Here is a 21,176-nt window from a genome sequence, read left to right as displayed (position 1 = left end):
ATTGTGCATATCTATTGTTTAACAAACCAATATCAATAAAGTACTACAATGTGCGCGTATACAGGTAAGTCAAACGCACATGATAACGCTCAACAGAAATATTTGCTCGACGATAACAATTTAGAAAATTATCATATAAATTATTACTCGACGATAATAATTTTACGTACCATCGTGGTTATTTGAATGTAGCCATAATGATTCAAAAGAAGCAGACTGAGAAGCATATTTTTCATATTGAATAATAAATGAGTCGGAATACCTGCGTTGCATCGATATAGCAACCATCGATTATTAGCATTAGTTATCTCGAGAATGGCAAGAGAACGATGGAAGGATGATATCACGTACGCGATCACCCCTTTCAAATTGATTACATGGCCTATTGGCGTATGGCCACTTCAAGTTTATGACATTTATTCGCTGTTGCGTTGTGCTTTAGGCATTTGTTGTGCGGTAAGTATCTTTTAGAATTTGAAGATCATTGACACATTCGCGAATATTCAAAGGTAACTATGAATATTTTTTACATTGATATTGCAACGTTTTGGAAAAAACTTCAACGTAATGATGAGAATATCAAGATTTTATATTATTAATTTTCGGTAATGCAATTTTGGGTGAAACGTTTTTGCCAGTTGTGATGACACATTAGATAAATTATAATTTAGCACATTTATAAGTTGAAAAACAACAATAAAATTTTCTGTTTTAAATTTTATGATTTACATGTCTCTTTTTAATCATGCATAGATATAATATGATTTCTTTACGAAAAATATATTAGCACTGCACTCCTTATTTCATAATTTCTTCATAACAATCATATATGAAACAAAATAATTAATACGTTATAAAATGTCACATATACGTTAAATAATTTTAACAATATTCAATTATTAGTAACTTCTTAATAAGCTTTTTAAAAAAACGAGTGACGACTAAAAACTTTAAATATTATACAAAGTCATGTGATCTTGACATATTATATATATGTATTGAGATCAAGGAAGTATAAGAGTTCTAACATTTATTTTCTCATGGATTTCTACATTTATCATATTGTCTTGTGTGTTTACTTTTTAATATAGAGACATTTTTTATCTATGCAAGTTTTATTACACGCATATTAACATAATACATATATTTTTTTCTCCTAGTTTTATATATTGTTGCGCCCGCGGCGAGGACTTCGATTATTATCGAAGTCGCGCACGGAAAGATCGGCCGCTCGCGAGTCGCGCGAAATAAATAAACACTTTTAAAAGAACTAAAAGAACTAAAACTTTAATTCCCAACACAGGGCAACACAAACGATAACACAAAACGATTCAACACAAAATCAGCGGCTCGATGTAAATTCGCGTCCGCGCAGCCAGACAGCTGGAACCGAACTCAGCTGACAGTCGTTGTTTGTAAATAATCTTCTTGCCGACGGGATCCAGACAACGGCAGGGCCGTGACGACTCGGGCGCGCGCGTAACAATATATATATATATATATAAATTTTATATATATATATATAAAATTATAAATATACAAATATATAAATAATAAGCATACAAATGTATAATTAAATAAATACTACTTTGCATCTATAAATTAATATTTATAAAAGTATCTATAAAACACTTGTATTAATCACGTTTTATAAAACAAAAGAGAGAGAAAGAGAGAAACATATTGAAATAAATTGAATGCTAGTAGGAGAAAAAAGTAGCGTAAAAGTGAAAAAATAGGTGAAGCATTCGCAATTAAATAGAAATACGTATTAATAAGTAATTATTGAGTTAGAAGTGAAATATGTATTTTCTGAGCATGAAACATTATATATGGGAAACTGTATCAACAGAGCCTGGTTGTGATCTTGCCTTTCATGGAGATATATATGGGTTGTACTGACGTAGAGCAAAATATAGATTGCCTGATGATAATCTGTTGCGGATTTCTCGGTGCGCTAAAAACGACATGGTTCCGCATTTATGCAAATAGTTTGATTATCAATTACAACTCTGCTCTAAACGATTATCACACGATTGTCAATACAAAAGATCGCGACATTATGAAAAGACACGCTTTCATAGGAAGAACTATTTGTTCTTCCTTATTGACCATTGCTTATATTTGTTGTCTAACATATGGGCTAATTCCTATTTTGGATTACGATATAAGTAATCGGATTAACAAAACAAATGAAGATACGACACTAGAGTACGTTATACCATCAAGATGCACTCTGGAATATTTTAATTTTCCAACATACATGTATACAATTTTCTGTCTGATCGAAACTGTTGTAATGTTGTTGGCAGCTACAACTAATCTTGGTAAAATTTAACTATTTTATATGAGTATTTTGTATCTTATCAAGTATTATTTAAAAACAAAAAATTCTTTTTAGTATAAAAGATATATAACTTCACATATATACAGGGTGTAACTGAAAAAGCGACCACGGAGCAAATAGCGTTATTCTTGATAAGGTTCGCACTTATTGGCGCAATTTTACTCAATAATTACCGTTTTATTAAGCATTATAGAAAAAAATGGTTCAGGGCTTTTCAACTCGATTTTTAATCAGGAATAACGCTATTTGCTCACTTTTTCAATTACATCCTGTATATATAGATTTTTTAATATTATTTTTAATATTATTAATTTTTAATTATATTTTAATAATACATATTTTTATTAATATTATATAATTTTTTATTTTAATTATGAGCAATGATGCTAAGGCGTGGAAGTTTGCATGGTTTCACCGAAATGTTCCATTAAAATCGACCGAGATTCATTAAAAGTCAGTCCTAATCAGACGTAATTTGATAAATATAATTTTTTTATGTTAAACATAAACGACGTAAACAAAAGTAATTAGATATTACAGTCTAAATATGTACTATCACTATTTGATTAAAATAAACTTGTACGCCTTATATTATATGCATAATATGTTTTATAAATACGTATATATTAAATATAAAATCAATATTGTCCGCCATAATTTGTAATACATATTTTTTAACAAATAGTTTAAATGCAAGAAAATTATAAATATGACTTTGTATATCAATAAAATAATACAGTTTCGTATATCGATGTATTTTCCAAAGGTAATGATGCATTGTTCCTCAACATTATATTGCATGTTTGTGGTCAAGCAAACATTCTGAGGATCCGTTTCATCAATTTTGATGTCACAAGTCCGCGAATCCATGATCGATTCAACGAACTAATTCAAAGACATCATTATGTGATAATGCTGGCCAGGAAACTTGCCGATCTAATCAGTTTCGTATTGCTGATAGAATTATTCATTATCAGCATATTATTATGTATAGTGGGTGGATATCATGTAACTTATTGTTCAGTGAAATATATAAATTACGTATTCACAAAAAGATTTCCAATCAGCAAACAAATATTGCTTCCAGGATTTCAGCTTATTTTTGCATTCAAAGTCAATGACACCGTTATGATAGGAAAAAATTTAATTATTCTGAGTGGCGTCCTGACACAACTAACATTGTATAGCTTTATCGGGAATTACATGAAATCTGAAATGGAAGAGATAGGACTTTCTATTTATCAAAGTGCTTGGTACAATTTTCCTAGAAAATTAGTAAAAAGTGTAATCTTTATTCTTATGCAGACAAAATCTCCAGTCGCATTGCAAGCTGGAAATTTCATCGTAGTCAATCTGTCAACTTATGTGAGCATTTTAAAAACCAGTTTTTCATATTTGTCTGTACTTCGTATTATGCTCGAAGTGTGAAATATAAAATATAAATGATAGAATTCTTTGCAAACTGTAAATATTTGATAAGTTCGAAATATGATATAATGTTTTCAAAGTAGAAATACATGAAGTTTTTTAATTATATAAATTATTACCTAAAATATATTGTTTGAGCCAAGTTAATATTTCTTGTGTAAAATCAATAAAATACAAATTAAAATACACATAATTCAAATTATTATTAATGAATTATTATATTTATAGATATTTTCTAACATTACTTAGGATTGCTTAGTGTAAAATTATTCAGCTGTGCCGGTTAATTCTTCATCAGTTGATTTAGTTAGTCTGTACAATAAAGAAAGCAATGTTATTTGTTCATATTTTTGCTTTTAAACGTATTGAACTATATTAAGTATATTTATTGTTAGTCAAGCAAAGAACGAGATAAAATGTAATACAATGTGCCTGCATATAGGTAAGTAAAAACGCATATGATTCCGCTCAACAAAAGAAAGAATTGCTCAATGGACAGTAACAATTTAGAAAATATATCACATAAATTTTTAATCAACGACAATTTTGCGTAAGAGCCTGGTTATATTTCCAATTACTCATAATAATCTCTTTAAGAATATAGAGGCAGACTGATAAGCATATACACAAGAACATTTTATGTTGAATAAAAAATGAATCAGAATTCCTGTGTTTTGTCGATATAGCGAGGGAATTAACGGTTATTGGCATCAGTTAGAATCATTATCTTGACAATGGCAAGTGAACGGTGGAAGGATGATGTCGCATACGCGATGACTCCATTCAAGTTGATTACGTGGCCTATAGGCGTATGGCCACTTCAAGTTTACGACATCTATTCGTTATTGCGTTGTATTTTAGGCACTTTTTGTGCGGTGAGTATCTCTTGGCAGATCATTGATACATTCGCAAACGTTTAAAGATAACTATGATTATTTTCTACATTGATAATGGAACATTCTGGAGAAATCCTTGATTTTACAAGAGAGAATATTAAGGTTTTTATATTATTAATTTTGGTAACAATTTTTGATGAAATAATTTTGCTAGCTGTAATGATATCTTAGATGAATTGTAACTCAGCACGATTGTAAGTCGTTAAAAAATTTTAACAAAATTTTTTTAAAATGGTAAGTTTTTAGAGATTTTAAAATAATATTTTAAAGATTTAAAAAAAATTCTTTACTTGAAATTCTGTTATTATGTATATCTTTTTTTCATCATGTGTAAAAATGATATGATTTTTTACGAAAAATATTATGCACTCCTTATTTCATAATTCTATCTAATATTCTATTTTCGATTACATACGATTGTGTGTGTGTGTATATGAAATAGTACAATTAATGTGTTACAAAGTGTCATATAAATTCGGCTTCATATTTTCATCAAGTTTTTTTAATTAAATTTTTTTTACTTTTTTGTTTTATATTAGTATTCAGTTTTCAATTTTTAAATAAATTTTTAATTTTTTAATATTATTTTTAGAAATTAAAACAATTATTTTATATAACAGAATTTTCAAATAAAATATTTCTATTTAAACTTGTACAAGTAACTTGTAAACTTGTTTTTATACTTAATTGTCGCAATTTTTTATATCATTTTTTTATAAACAATATACACAACAGTTGGGTACAATTAGTGCATGAACTTGGCACTCTTTTTACCTTTTTTAAAAAGGTAAAAAGGTAAATTTTTATGGATTATATCACTCCTTTTTTAGTACTAATTTGCTTCAAGATATTATATTAATATGTACACATATATATATATAATTTTATTATTTATATATATATATATATTATTTTATTATTTTATTATATGTATGTATTTATATTTAATTTGTTAAATTATATTTATTATCACATATTAACTTATCACCAGAGTCCAGATCTTGCCATTATCTTTACTCCAAGTGCATGCTAGCGGCCGATCGCCGCGAAAAGTACCATCTATGCCGGTCTAGTGATGGCAGCAAAGAGGGCACCGTCGCGTAGAAAAAAAAATATAATAAATTTATTATATTATTTTATATTTTATATAATATATATATTTTTTTTATTATATTATTTTATATATTATGTATAATATTAAATAAACATATATTCTATGTTAATATATGTATATATATGTATATATATTTTTTTTTTCTACGTGACGGTGCCTTCTTTGCTACCATCACTAGACCGGCATAGACGATACTGCTTTTCGCGGTGCTCGGCCGCTAGTATGCACTTGGAATGAAAAAAACGGCATCAAGATCCGGATTCTGCTTATCATTATTCAAAATGCAATTAATTACACATGTCATTAATTAATCGCCAGCTTAATCTTCTGTCGAGAATAGGTACTGTATGTTTCCTCTTTCTACGTGTTATGTACAGGGTGTTTCGTCAACATACAGCTCAATACGACGGGTTGCCTGCTCATAGGAGCGGAAGACCGGTGATGCAAGAATAGGTAATACAGATCATTCGCGCACATTTTCGACGAAGTATACTGCCACGCTATCAACGCGTAATAAGCTGTTAGAAGAAAAAATTAAATTGCACAGAATAGTGAACTTGTGACATGAATATTTGAAAATATATATCTAAAAGAATGTTATAATATTATAATATTATTACTATAATATAAATTTAACATTATATATCAATAATCCTCATCTACATATGATTGCAATAATATTAATATTATAATATTATAATATTATTGCAATCATATATATATGAGGATTATTGATTTAATGTTAAGAGTTATATTAAATTTAAGATTATTTTTATTATTTTTCTTGTGCTCCTATGAACAGGCAATCAGCCATCGTATTGAGCTATATGTGATGAATACCCTGTACATGTGCGTTGCTGGCAACTCTCGTATTGACCTGTATGTTGATGAATATCCCTGTATATGTGCGTTGCTGATAATATTGATAATAAAAACGTTTTTGAAAATTTCCATATTTCGATTTTACGTTAATATTATCTCCGTTTATAGATCATACAGTACAAAAATAAAGATTTCTTTATACAATTCAAACTCGCTCTATTGATTAAGCTTAATAAGAATTCAATATGTTCAACTGTTATTCAGATTCGATAATCTGATGTACTTACAATTACCCGACTTGCGTAAACATATACGGAATGCCTCGCTAATGCTTCGCATGAACTTGACGCGAGATACTATCATGTCTCTTAATATTAATGATTGCATAAAATTAATAAATATACATAATACCACAAGTTTGCAAATTAATATTAAATACTATGTGCAATACTATGAGTCTCAAAATTAGTATAAAAAATGCTTCTTTTATTTCGTGGTTTTTTTATAGAATAAAATAGATAGAGACAAAAATTGAAAGTTATAGAGTAAGAGTGAGAGAGAGAAAAGATGAGTGAGAAAATATGCGTAGTATTTACATTTAAATAGAAATATTTATTATTAAATAGAAATATTTATTATTAAATAGAAATATTTATTATTATAGAAATATTTATTATTATATTAATACATTTGAGATAAAAGTATAAAATATATGTTTTCTGAACATGGAACATTATATATGAGGAAATGTCAACAGAGTCTAGTTGTGATCTTGCCTTCCATGGAGATATATATGGGTTGTACTGACGTAGAGCAAAATATAGATTGCCTGATGATAATGTGCTGCGGATTTCTCGGTGTGCTGAAGACGACATGGTTTCGCATTTATGCAAATAGTTTGATTATTAATTACAACTCTGCTATAAATGATTATCTCACGGTTGACAACACAAAAGATCGTGACATTATGAGAAAACACGCTTTTATAGGAAGGACTCTCTGTTCTTCCTCATTGACCATTGCTTACATTTCTTGTCTAACATATGGAATAATTGCTATTTTGAATTACGACATGTTAATCCGTAATCGAATTAACATAACAAACGAAGATACGACACTAGAATACGTTATACCATCAAGATGCACTCTGGAATATTTAAATTTTCCAACATACATGTATCACATTTTTTGTCTGGTCGAAACTGTTCTAATATTGTTGGCGACTACAACTAATCTTGGTAAAATTTAACTATCTTATATGAGTATTTTGTATCTTATCAAGAATTATTTAAAAACAAAAATTTTTTTAGTATATAATTTTATATAGATATATTTATAAAAAGATATATAATTTCATATAGATTTTCAATATTTAATTATTTTAATTATTATAATTATTATTTAATTATTGATATTTAATTTCTTAATATATTATTATTATTAATATATAATTATTTTAATTATTATAATTAGTAATTAATTATTATTAATACGTCTTTTTATTAACTAAAGCAATAATGCTAAGGCGTGGAAGTTTGCATAATTTCACGGCAATCTTCCATTGAGATTGATTCATTAAAAGCCTGTCCTGGTTAAATATAATAGATTTGATGATTACAATTTTTTATATTATATGAAGTAAATAAAAGTTAAAAATTACACATGAAAATCTGAATATGTTTCATTACTATCTGATTAAAAAAAAAGCTTGTACACCTTAAATGAAGGATGCACAACATATTTTATAAATATATATATATTAAATACAAAATCAATATTATCCGCCATAATTTGTAATAGATATTTTTTAACAAAAAATAGTTTTAATGTAATAAAATTATAAGTATGATTTTGTATATCAATAAAATAATACGATTCCATGTATCGATGCATTTTCCAAAAGGTAACGACGCAATGTTTCTCAATATTATATTGCACGTTTGTGGTCAAGTAAATATTCTGAGGAGCCATTTCCTCAATTTCGATGTTACAAGTCCGGGAATCTACGATCGTTTCGGTGTGCTAGTTAAAAGACACTGTTACCTGATAACGCTGGCCAGGGAACTTGCCAATTTAATAAGTTTCGTATTGCTGATAGAACTATTCACTATCAGCATATTATTATCTATAATGGGTGAATATTATATCACTAAATTATTTCACGAAATATATGAATTATAAATTAATAAAAATAGATATTTACATTCAACAAATATTCTTTTCAGGATTTCAGTTTATTTTAGCATTGAAAGTCAATAATACAGTAATGGTAGGAAAGAGTTTTATGGTATTGAGTGCCTTTCTGACACAACTAACATTGTATAGTTTTATTGGGAATTATTTAAACTCTGAAATGGAAGAAATAGGACTCTCTATTTATCAAAGTATTTGGTACAATTTTCCTAGAAAAATGGCAAAAAACGTAATTTTTATTCTTATGCAGACAAAATCTTCAGTCGCATTGCAGGCCGGAAATTTCATCGAAGTCAATCTGTCAACTTATGTAAGCATTTTAAAAACCTCTTTTTCATATTTATCTGTACTTCGTATTATGGTTGGAATGTAAAATGTAAAATGCGAATAAAAGAAATATGTGCAAACTGTAAATATATAATTTCGAAATAACAAATATAATGTTTTCAAAGTAGAAATATTTTGAAGTAAAAGACGTAGAAGAAAAAAGTAGAAATACTAATAAAGAAATAATTTTTTAATTATATAAATTATTATCCAAAGTATTTTATTTAAGCCAAGTCAAGTAGTTCTTGTGTAATATTAATAAAATACACTTCTTATTACTGCATTATTAATGCATTATTATATTTATAGGCATTTTCTAACATAAAGTTACTTAAGACTATATAGCGCGTAGAATTTGCTTAGCTATACCGCGTGTTCATCAGTTAATTTGATTGATTTAGAGAATGAACAAAGCAACCTTACTTGTTCATATTTTCACTTTGAAATGTATTGTACCTGAGCTAGGCATATTTATTGTTAGTCAAGCGAATAACGAGATAAAATATAATACAATGTGCCTGCGTATACGTAAGCAAAATGCATATGATTCCGATCAACAAAAGAAAGAGTTGCTCGATGGACAGTAACAATTTAGAAAATATATCACATAAATTTTTAATCAACGACAATTTTGCGTAAGAGCCTGGTTACATTTCCAATTACTCATAATGCTTTAAGAGTGTAGAGATAAGAACAGACTGATAAGCATGTATACAAGAACGTTTTATGAATAAAAAATGAATCAGAATTCCTGTGTTTTGTCGATATACTGAGGGAATCAACGGTTATTGGTATCAGTTAGAATCATTATCTTGACAATGGCAAGTGAACGGTGGACGAATGATTTCGCATACGCGATGACTCCATTCAAGTTGATTACGTGGCCTATAGGCGTATGGCCACTTCAAGTTTATGACATTTATTCGTTATTGCGTTGTATCTTAGGCACTTTTTGTGCGGTGAGTATCTCTTGAAAGATCATTGACACATTCGCGAATGTTTAAAGACAACCATGATTATTTTCTACATTGGTAATGGAGCAATCTGGAGAAATCCTTGATGTAACGAAAGATAATATCAATCAAGATTTTATATTATTTAATGTTATATTATTTAATTTTTGCTAACTCAATTTTTGATGAAATAATTTTGCCAACTGTAATAACATCTTAAATAAATTGTAACTCAGCACGTAAGTGGTTAAAAAATTTTAACAAGTTCTTTGCTTGAAATTTTATTATTATGTCTTTATTATATCATTATTGTCTTTTTTTAATTATGTGTAAAAATAATGTGATTTTTTATTAAAAATACTACACACTGCATTCCTTGTTTCATAATTCTATCTAACATTCTAACATTTCTTCATAAGATTTGCATGTGAAATTAATATAAATAATATGTTACAAGGTATCACATAAATTCAACTTCATATTTTGATATAAATTTCAAAGAAATAAAGATTTCAAAGAAATTTTCTATTTAAGTTTTGTTACATATATGTTATATAAGTTATACATGTTTGTTATATAAGTTATATATGTTTGTTATATAAATTTTGTTACGTATACATTATTTTAATAATATACATATTTGCGTTACTTTAATATTTAAAGATTGTATAAAATTAAATATATATAGTATCGCAAGTTGATAAATTTATGTTTAATATTATGTATAATACTATGAGTCTAAAATTTAATGTAAAAAAATGCTTCTTTTATTTCGTGTTTTATAGAATGAAATAGACAGAGACAAAAATTGAAAGAAATAGAGCAAAAGTAGGAGAGAAAGAAGACGCGTGAGAGTGAGAAAGTGTGTGTAGTATTTGCATTTAAATAGAAATATTTATTATTAAATTATGTATAATTTATTGAGTTAGGAGTGAAATATATTTTTTCTGAGTATGAAACATTATATGTCGGTAAATGTATCAACAGAGTTTAGTTGTGATCTTGCCTTCCATGGAGATATATATGGGCTGTACTGATGTAGAACAAAACATAGACTGTTTGATGATAATTTGTTGCGGATTTCTCGGTGCGCTGAAGATCACATGGTTCCGCATTTATGCAAATAGTTTAATTATCAATTACAATTCTGCTCTAAACGATTATCTTACGATTGACAACACTAAGGACCGGGACATTATGCGAAAACATGCTTTTGTAGGAAGGATTCTTTGCTCTTCCTTACTGATTCTTACTTATTGTTGTTGTCTAATATATGGGATAATTCCGATTTTGAATTACGATATAAGTAATCGGATTAATATAACAAACGAAGATATGATACTAGAATACGCTTTACCATCAAGATGTGCTCTGAAATATTTTAATTTTCCATCGAGCATGTATAAAATCTTTTGTCTGATCGAAACTGTTGTAATGATATTGGCGTCTACAACTAATCTTGGTAATATGTAATTAATATTTTACATGTATTTTATGTCTTATTCTCTCTCCTAGAATTACTTAAAATAATTTTATTTAATTGGAAGAGACATTATTTTATTTATATAAAAATTTTTAATGATTTTATTAATATTATGGACTTTTCTTTCTTTTTTATTTATTTTGCACAAATAATGCAAAGGCGTTACAACTTGCATAGTTTCATGAAAATATATTCCACTGCTTCTGAGATGTATTTAAGAGATACATATATTAAAATCACTAAATTTTCTATCAGGCATATTAAATTAGAATTTTTTATTAAATGACAATATTTATATAAATGACAGTCTCATCATACCTTACTACTATTTCTTTAAAAAAAAATTTTAAATTTTCGAAATTTTTTGCAGCTTATACATGTTATGTTATATATACTTATTAAATATAGGAGCAATGATATTTCCTAAATTTTGTGGTATATATATCTTGATTAATATAATAATAATTTAAATACATAGGAGGAGATACTAACAAGTGTCTTAAATATTAATGCAATAAAATAATTAAATGCATCAATATGTTTCTCAAAGGTAACGATGCGTTGTTTCTCAACATTACATTACATATTTGTGGCCAAGTAAACATCCTGAGGATCCGCTTCATTAACTTCGATGTTATAAGTCCGCGAATCTACGATCGTTTCAATGTGCTAGTTGAAAGACACCGTTACCTGATAACGCTGGCCAGGGAACTTGCCAATTTAATAAGTTTCGTATTGCTGATAGAACTATTCATTATTAGCATATTATTATGCATAATGGGTGAATATCATGTGACTTATTGTTCAGTGAAATACATATGTAAGTTACATATTTATAAGAAAAGATTTACACTCAGCAAACAAATATGTTTTTCAGGATTTCAATTTATTTACGCGTTGAAAATCAATAATACTGTTATGATGGGAAAAAGTTTGGTGGTACAAATGTTATTCCTAACACAACTAACACTGTATAGTTTTATCGGGAATTATCTGAAATCTCAAATGGAAGAGATAGGCCTCTCTATTTATCAAAGTGCTTGGTACAGTTTCCCTAAAAAATTAGCAAGAAACGTAATCTTCATTCTTTTGCAGACAAAATATCCAGTCGCCTTGCAAGCTGGAAATTTCATCATTGTCAATTTGTCAACTTACGTGAGCATTTTAAAAAGCTCTTTTTCATACTTGTCTGTACTTCGTATAATTGTCGGAGTATGAAAAGTAAGCTACAAATAAAAGAAATATATATGCGCAAACTACATATAAATATTGAATACCTTCCAAATATCGTAATATATTAATTTCAAAATAGAATACATGGAGAAAAGTGCTTACTAAGATGTAATTTTAATAAAATTATTATTCACAGCTGTCTATTTGTGAAAAATCAATTTATATATGATATCAATAATATACACATATTTTAAATTATTACTAATGCATCATTATATTTAAACATTTTCTCATATATAGCATTACTTAACCGTATCACGTAATTCTTCATCAGTTAATTTCGTTGATCTGTAGAATAAAGAAAGCAAGTTATTTGCTCATATTTCTACTTTTGCACATATTGTATAATCTGGCATTGCTAGATAGACTTGTAGCTTATTAATCGAATATCGAGATAAATGTACTACAATGTGCGAGTATAAATAAACAAAACGCGCGCACATAATTCCGTTCAATAAAAACAGATGTTCAACAGTTAACAATTTTAGAAAATGTATCGTATGAATTTTTACGCAACGACAATTTTACGTAAGTGCGCAGTTATATTTGCGTTTCCATAATGTTTCAAGAGCACAACGGCAGTCTGATAAGCATGCTTCATGAATAAAGAATGAGTTGGAATTCTTATGTTGTGTCGATATAGCGAACGGATCATCGGTTATCGGCCGTCTATCAGAGAGAACTATTATTTTGATAATGGGGAATGAACGATAAAAGGATGATATCGCATACGCGACGACTCCTTCACTGAGAAAAATGAGAGAAATGTCCGATGAAAAGGTAACGAACGGATATTATACAGATCACTTTAATCGGATATCTGATCGGAAAGTTTCGAATTTTCAACTTTGTGATCAGATATCCGATCGATCAATATTTTCTGATTGGATATCTGATCGGTTTCTTTTCTTTCCGATTAAAGTAATCGGTATAAAATCCATTCGTTACCTTTTCACCGATTTTTTTCTCAGTGTTTCAAGTTGATTACATGGCCTATTGGCGTACGGCCACTTCTAGTTCATGACATTTATTCGTTGTTGCGTTGCGCATTAAGCACTTTTTGTGCGGTAAGTACTTCTTGCAAGATCATTGTCACATTCGCGAATGTGCAAAGACAACTATGAATTCTATGCTAATATTGCAACGATCTTCAAAAACCTTGATTTAACAAAGGAGAATATTAAAATTTTATTATTAATTTTTGGTGGCACGATCTTTGAAAAATGTTTTCATAGCTGTAATAACTCTTTAAATGACGAAAATATTAGATAAATTTAGATAAATCAACAGGATTGTAAGTCGCTAAAAAAAGTAATATAAAAAAAACATATTTTCATAAAAATTATTTTATTAGTTTATATCCCAATTATAGGAAATAAATTTCTCCGATTTTTTAAATTCATAACAACTTAATCCGACTTTATGTCCCTTTATGTAAAATATATTTCTTAATTTCATGTTTTTTTGTATTACAAAAAATTATCACTACTCTCTCTCTCCCTCCCCTTTCATAAAATGTTCACTTAATTCGATACTATATGTTATTTCATATTTAATTTGAAGACATAAATAAACTTATTATCAACTTAGGTCTCAAACTTTTGTTAGCAACATCGATGAACAATATTTGCTTTGCACATTTCGTTTTTTATCTTTTCTTAGACCGTTTTATATTGTAAAAAAATGTTTAGTGTTCTAGATGTATATCTTAAAGTTGTATATCTTAAATTAATTATACGTCATATATTAGCATAGGACATAAAAACGATGGCAGTGCAGTTTCAATTCACAGTTTGCATTAATACATGCGGAAAGCTATTCAGTTTTCTTACTTTTCTTTTCTGTGTATATATTATTAATTTTTTGGTAAAAAGATAAAACAAACAAATAGATTTTGCGTCGTATTAAGATTTCAATAATCTTTTTCTCTAATTGTAAATCTTTTGTTTGAAGTACTGAAAAATTATATAAAATTTAAAATAAAGAAGAAAATTTCTTTAATTAAAAGTGGTTTTAATAGATAAAAATCATAAAAATAATAATTAAAAGGCAAACAAACCGTGTTGATAGACAACACAAATATCAAAAAGAGGTATTTATGCATAAAAGGGGCCTCCGCTCCGATTTGTTTTATTTTTAAATATGTTATAGGGGAGATCTTCCCGAGTAATTTCGTGTATATATAAGGGATTCCAAAACTATTTAATTATATATATATATAAGGGTCGTACTCAAATAGTTTTGGAAATATAGACTGAAAAAGGATAAAAATAGTAAATACGAAAATTCGCGTGGAAAGTTGCAAATGTAGATATTATAATTTTACCATGTAATATTTGTTTAAGGAAATATATTTAATAGAATATATGTATTTGTAAACTTTGTTTTTTTTTGCAAAGTACATACGGGGACACTGCATGTTTCCCCCCCAGCTCTACCCCTACGGGGGGTTTCACTTTCGGAAGATATAACCTAACCCAACCTGTGTCTGAAATGTAGGAAATATTATTTTCGCTTTACATGATTCATATGGTTTATATAAATTTGTAACTTTCTATGCGAAGCCAGATATATTCCACACTTCAGACATGGATTGGGTTAAGTTATATCTTTCAAAAGTGGTGTCCCTCGAAGGGAGGGAGGCGGAACATGCGATGTCTCCGCATGTACTTTGCAAGAGTACAAAGCAAAGTTCACAAATACATATATTCTGTTAAAATTAGTTTTGATTTTATTATTTTTATCCTCTTTTTTAGCTTATATCTCCAAAACTATTTGAGTATGACTCTTATATATATGTATACGAAATTAATCGGAAAGATCTCCCCTATAACATATTTAAAAATAAAAATCGGAGAAGAGGCCCCTTTTATGCATAATCCAAAAGATAATGATTTAATAGTATATTAAATTTCAATTTTTAATTTGATTTAATAGTGCCTCTAAACAATTCAGAAATATTGCCGCTAATTTAAACAAATCTTTGGCATTTGTCGTTTTGAATAAATTAAATCGTTTTATTAAAACTTACAAGGATCCTTTGCCAACAGAAAATCGTTCTAATGTAATTTATAAAATCTGTTGTAAAAATTGCGCAGCTTCTTATGTAGAGCAGACTAATAGACAACTCACTACTACAATAAAAGTACATAAATCGAACATTAATAAGCCCTTTGAATCTCTCTCAGTGATCTCTCAACACAGATTAAAGGGACATGAATTTAAATGGAATGAGAAAATTTTGGATATAGTTTCTTCATATTTAAGAAGAATAATTTTGGAAATGATCCATATTACACGGCAAAAAAATAGTGAACGTTCAGAGTGACACTATTAATTTAGATAAATTAATTTAGATATCTTATCTTTCCATCATAAAATCTTTTCCTTCAGAATAATTATAGGATCACGTTTTATGTTCGTTCCGTTCCTATATTTCAGTCCTCCCTCTCCCTCCCTTTCATTGCTATGCCTAAGCTTCTTTTCGTACGACTCAATCTGTTGCGCCATTTCATCAGCGATATATCGTTCGCTTTTGATGATTAAATTTTGACGATATATATGTTACCAGAGCCGTCCTAAGCGTTAATGCCACCCGTGTGCCAGCAAATAATTGCCACCCCTCTTTTATTAGATTGGACAAGGCAGGAAAGATTTGTTTCTATAGAGTTAATAAACAGCAATTTTATAGAACATTAAGTATTTATTCAAATAGGTAAATAAAACGGTTATATTGAACGTCAATTTCTGAAAATAATGGAAAATTTGGAATTCTTTGCGGATTCGGTATTTTCTAGTAAAAATAAAAATGTATGTGTTAGAGATTAGATGTGTCTGTACGCACATTCAGCCAATGAGCGATCTATCCGTGGCAATGGCATCGAAGCATATAATGTGAAGAAAGCATTCACACACTTTTCAGCCCAACGAATAATTGTTAGAAAACAATCGTGAACTAGAAAAATATGTGGAGTGCAAATGATTGGATAGAGAATCGAGTCTTTCGTTTTCCGGGCAACTGCTCTAGACCACTGAGTTATTCAGATCTCACATCTAATGCCGCTTTTTAACATGGTGATATGCAACTCCAGAACGATGTTGGAATCTCGTTTGATGGATGTAATGCCGATTGCTACGGAAGATCCCTGGAAGGTTGTTGGCTGACTAAATAAGTGTCGGTGGAAATGTTCGCATACACTGCATGCTGACTTCCGACTGGCCTTCTGTGAGAAACGATATCGACGAACATAATGCTATAGAGTGATCATCCCTCAAGATCCTTCTAGTGAATAACAATAGCCTCACTATGTCAATAACAGTGACGGATGAACCCTAAATAAGACCGTGACAAGCCTTCATTAAATTTTGAATTTTCTAAAATGAATTTTTATAACAAAATATTATTTTTCCTTTTCTAGCAAACATCGCTCGAAATAATTGATTGGCAATTTCAGAATAATGGGATCTTTGGAAATGCTATGCGGTATTGTGGCTATATTTCTCGCTATTTATTATTATCTTACATCGATCTATGACTTTTGGAAGTCACGTGACATTCGTGGTCCAAAACCAATACCAATTGTTGGTAATTATAAAGATGTTATGCTTAATAAAAAGTGTGAAGGTGATTATTTCAAAGACATATACGATGAGTATAAAGATGAATCCATGATTGGAATATTCATTGGAGTAACACCCGCTCTTATTGTAAAAGATCCAGATTTAATTAAGGATATTCTTATCAAAGATTTTTCCAAATTTGGCAACAAAACAACTATTGTCAATAAAAATGTATGTAAATATTTTAAAATGTATATTACAATATTCGAATTTTAATATTCCAATAAATGAATTTTTATAAATGTGATAATTTTATATACTACGATTTTTTAATAACATAGGCGAAATTTGAGCATTTGTCAGTTATAAAAAACAGAGTAGGTGAATCTGATAGATTTTGTGAAGCTGAAAACGAATCTAGCCGTATTTCCGCAGCACGTCAGATTTTTGAGTAATTTGTAATTGAATTGCTCAAAAATCGCTATTTTGACTTTCATTTTGAATTTCATGAATTTATTGTGGGGAAACCAAATTTTTTGAAATATTTCTGTCAATAGCATCGTATGGTACTCACTTTCACCTTTCAAATCCACTTTCCATTATCGCTGCACGATTTTCTTTCGCTGAGATATATAAATATGAAGTTATAAGAAAATTTACATAGACATCAATATGATAAATTTATCTTGAAATTTGAAAAGACATATATGAGGTTCGATTGCTTAAAAAAGTATTGTAGAAAAATATCTAATACAGTTGTTACACATTTTGATAAATTTTCCTAAATTTTATATCTTTTAATTGTGATTTTATTCTACATATTGGATGCGCCATTTTTAATTTCAAAAGGTGACAAAAGGTATTTAAAAATGTATGTTTTTACCCTAATTTTGATTCGTAGTAAGATAGAGAGGAGGCATAGTTGACTTAGAATGGCTTATTGGATCTCTATGCTTGACCAGTCTTATAATTTATATCTGAGCGAAAAAAAATCGTGCGGCAGTAATCGAAAGGATTTGAAAGATGAAAATGAGTACTATACGATGCCATTGACAGAAATATTTTAAAAAATTTAGTTTCCTTACAATAAATTCATGAAATTTGCCAAAATAGCGATTTTTAGGCCATTCAACTACAAATTATTCAAAAACTTGACGTGCTGACGATATTCTGCGGCCAGATTCGTTTCCAGCATCACAAAATCTATCAGATTCACCTACTCTGCTTTTTGTAACTGAACCTCGCAGGCCTGTGTGATCAATTAACATTTTCTAATAACCATTATTGAAAAATCATTAGTTTTAAATAGTCTTGAGTTTCTTCAATCAAATTGTTATAATTTAATAAAAATGGAAAATTTATTTGATTATAATTATGTTTTTATTATATTGTAGACTGATCTACTGTCGCGCACTCTTATAGCATTAGAGTATAAAAGATGGCGACCTTTAAGAATAAGGTTGTCGCCCGCTTTTACATCCAGTAAAATAAAAGAAATGTTCCCTTTAATATCGGAATGCGCCGATTATCTTGAACAATATATTGAGAAATTGGTGAGTAAAAACGAACCTATAGATTGCTGTCAGGTAACGGCAAAATATACGACCGATGTAATCGGTAAGTGCGCATTCGGCATCGAGATGAATGCTTTATTAGACAAAGACAGCGAATTTCGAAAAATAGGAAAAGTGATCTTCCTGGCAACTTGGAGTAATACTCTACGATACAGAATAAAAGAAATCTTTCCATGGCTTGGCAGAATGCTCAGTTATATCATACCAAACATCAAACAAATGGAGATCAACCATTTTTTCGTACGTTTTGTCAAAGAAATCATGAATTACAGAGAAACAAATAATGTCATTAGACATAATTTCATTGATATACTGCGCGAGATAAAAAAGAATCCAGATAAAGTAGGAGATATCAGTAAGTAATGACTGTGTACTGTGTAAATACTGTTATGAAAATTTTGTGTGATACAAAAACTTTTCAAAATGATACTTTTTTTAAATTCTTGAAAATGTTTATGAGTTTTTGCATACATAAATTTATAGATTAATTGTATTATACGTTAATATTATACATTAATTGTATCAAATATTAGATTAATCATAATTTGTAATATTCGATGCAATATTTGAAGAATTAAAATTTAAAAAATTGTGAAAAAATATCATATTTCAGAGATGTCCGAAAATTTGATAAGTGCTCAAGCGTTCGCATTTTTTGCTGCCGGTTTTGAAACTTCATCGACAACTATGAGTAATACGCTTTATGAATTGGCATTAAATCAACAAATACAAGATAAGTTGCGTGAAGAAATTAATCAAGAATACACTAAGCACGGTAGCAATTTATCATATGAAAATGTAAAAGAGATGAATTACTTGGATAAAGTTTTTAAAGGTACATCATTCAACAAAAAAATTTAATAATAGAAAGATTTGCTATTAATTTTCAGTATCAATACAATATCAATAGTTTTATTGTTAATAATTTTTAAAACATATATGTACACACACATTCCGATAATTTAAATTTCACAGACAAATTTTGAAATATATAATTCTTCCTGACATTATTCATAATATATGCAGAAACTTTACGGAAATATCCAACAGTGCCATATCTTACAAGGCAATCGACAAAAAGTTATACTTTTGGTGGTAGCACATTTGATATACCAAAAAATCTAAAAGTATTCATTCCGATTTTCGGGATTCATCGAGATCCGGATATTTATCCGAAGCCAGATGTTTTTGATCCAGAAAGATTCAGTGACGAAGCAATACAAACCAGACATCCGATGCATTATCTACCTTTTGGTGATGGGCCAAGAAATTGCATTGGTAAAACATATAAACATATTTAAATACATTTCCTTTAGTTTTGTTTGCTTTGATCACACGTAACATTATTTTGATCGAGAAATTCTTCTCATAATAATAATTATTTTATTTTCAGGTGCGCGCTTTGCTGTTTATCAGACAAAGATTGGTCTTATAAAGATACTACGAAACTATAAAGTTGAAATTTGCGATAAAACGGAAATACCCTACATAAATGATCCTAAATCATTCATTCTATTAACACCAAAGAATGGTATACATTTAAGGATAATTAAAATTAAGCTTTAGTACAATTCTTAAGAAACAAAGGTGGAAAAATATCTATAAATTAGAATAATAATAGCCATATTCCGACAGCATCAATATATATATTTTACTAATATTGTAATATATTTATGGTGTATAAAATAATTAATAATTCGATTTAATTATTTTTAATTTATGTTATTACATGCGTGATAACCTGTTTAATTTTAAGTTTTAATTATACATACATATATATACAGGGTAGGGCAAAAGTTCCAGAACAGCTAAATATCTCAGAAAATATTAATTTTTTGAAAAAATGATTCACACAGAAAAAATGGCTTAAAAAATCTATTAGCTGATATGCTATTTAATCTTGGCATGACCTTAAAAAGCACGGTAAGGTCACCATAAAAATCTTAAATAGCATCCCCTATTTTTTATTACATATTCCTACAGCTGAGATCGAGAGCTTTCCAAAACACTATAATTATGTTAGTTTTCATTAAGTACTTTTCGAGTTATGAGGCTTGAAGTTATTTCTTAATTTTATATAAGCCATAAAATATCTTGTAAAATATTCATTTTTCGATTATGTTACCTTAACACTTTTATGTACAAAATAATGAGAAAAATCAATTGGTGTAAAGAAAACATAGTTGTTTCGAAGAAAAGTATGTAATTGGTAATTGCATGATAAGGACACTATGCATAAAAATTTT

At 28.5% G+C, this 21,176-nt stretch overlaps 4 protein-coding genes across 6 annotated transcripts; all 4 read left to right on the top strand.

Moving 5' to 3' along the window:
- Positions 1-10: 10 nt before the first annotated feature.
- Positions 11-3,784, top strand: LOC109610015 (odorant receptor 13a-like). Of its 2 annotated transcripts, none has more exons than XM_025409916.1 (4): positions 11-456; positions 1,853-2,327; positions 3,114-3,290; positions 3,435-3,784. In XM_025409916.1, exons 1-4 carry the CDS (start codon positions 316-318, stop codon positions 3,773-3,775), a joined length of 1,134 nt encoding a protein of 377 aa, XP_025265701.1. In that variant the 5' UTR covers positions 11-315; the 3' UTR covers positions 3,776-3,784. The 2 variants fall into 2 exon arrangements, with proteins under 2 accessions (XP_025265701.1, XP_019883232.2); XM_020027673.2 differs by having other exon boundaries at positions 3,114-3,344.
- Positions 3,785-4,509: 725 nt separating this feature from the next.
- LOC109610029 lies at positions 4,510-9,188 on the top strand. Its single transcript, XM_020027692.2, has 4 exons — positions 4,510-4,650; positions 7,365-7,845; positions 8,511-8,741; positions 8,833-9,188. Exons 1-4 carry the CDS (start codon positions 4,510-4,512, stop codon positions 9,171-9,173), a joined length of 1,194 nt encoding a protein of 397 aa, XP_019883251.2. The 3' UTR covers positions 9,174-9,188.
- A 756-nt stretch (positions 9,189-9,944) lies between these two features.
- Positions 9,945-12,810, top strand: LOC109610014 (odorant receptor 13a-like). The gene is made up of 4 exons (XM_025409914.1): positions 9,945-10,086; positions 11,068-11,542; positions 12,114-12,344; positions 12,441-12,810. The coding sequence occupies exons 1-4, from the start codon at positions 9,946-9,948 to the stop codon at positions 12,779-12,781; spliced, it is 1,188 nt and encodes a 395-aa protein (XP_025265699.1). The 5' UTR covers position 9,945; the 3' UTR covers positions 12,782-12,810.
- Positions 12,811-14,797: 1,987 nt separating this feature from the next.
- LOC105251722 (probable cytochrome P450 6a17) lies at positions 14,798-20,575 on the top strand. Of its 2 annotated transcripts, none has more exons than XM_025409909.1 (6): positions 14,798-14,888; positions 17,251-17,587; positions 18,751-19,285; positions 19,544-19,765; positions 19,957-20,208; positions 20,324-20,574. In XM_025409909.1, exons 2-6 carry the CDS (start codon positions 17,255-17,257, stop codon positions 20,494-20,496), a joined length of 1,515 nt encoding a protein of 504 aa, XP_025265694.1. In that variant the 5' UTR covers positions 14,798-14,888; positions 17,251-17,254; the 3' UTR covers positions 20,497-20,574. The 2 variants fall into 2 exon arrangements, with proteins under 2 accessions (XP_025265694.1, XP_025265696.1); XM_025409911.1 differs by having other exon boundaries at positions 14,805-14,888; positions 17,215-17,587; positions 20,324-20,575.
- Positions 20,576-21,176: the final 601 nt, after the last annotated feature.

This window comes from Camponotus floridanus, unplaced genomic scaffold, assembly GCF_003227725.1.
Source record: "Camponotus floridanus strain SB8 unplaced genomic scaffold, Cflo_v7.5 scaffold29, whole genome shotgun sequence".
Lineage (NCBI taxonomy): Eukaryota > Metazoa > Arthropoda > Insecta > Hymenoptera > Formicidae > Camponotus > Camponotus floridanus.
This window is presented reverse-complemented; position numbering and strand designations above follow the sequence as displayed.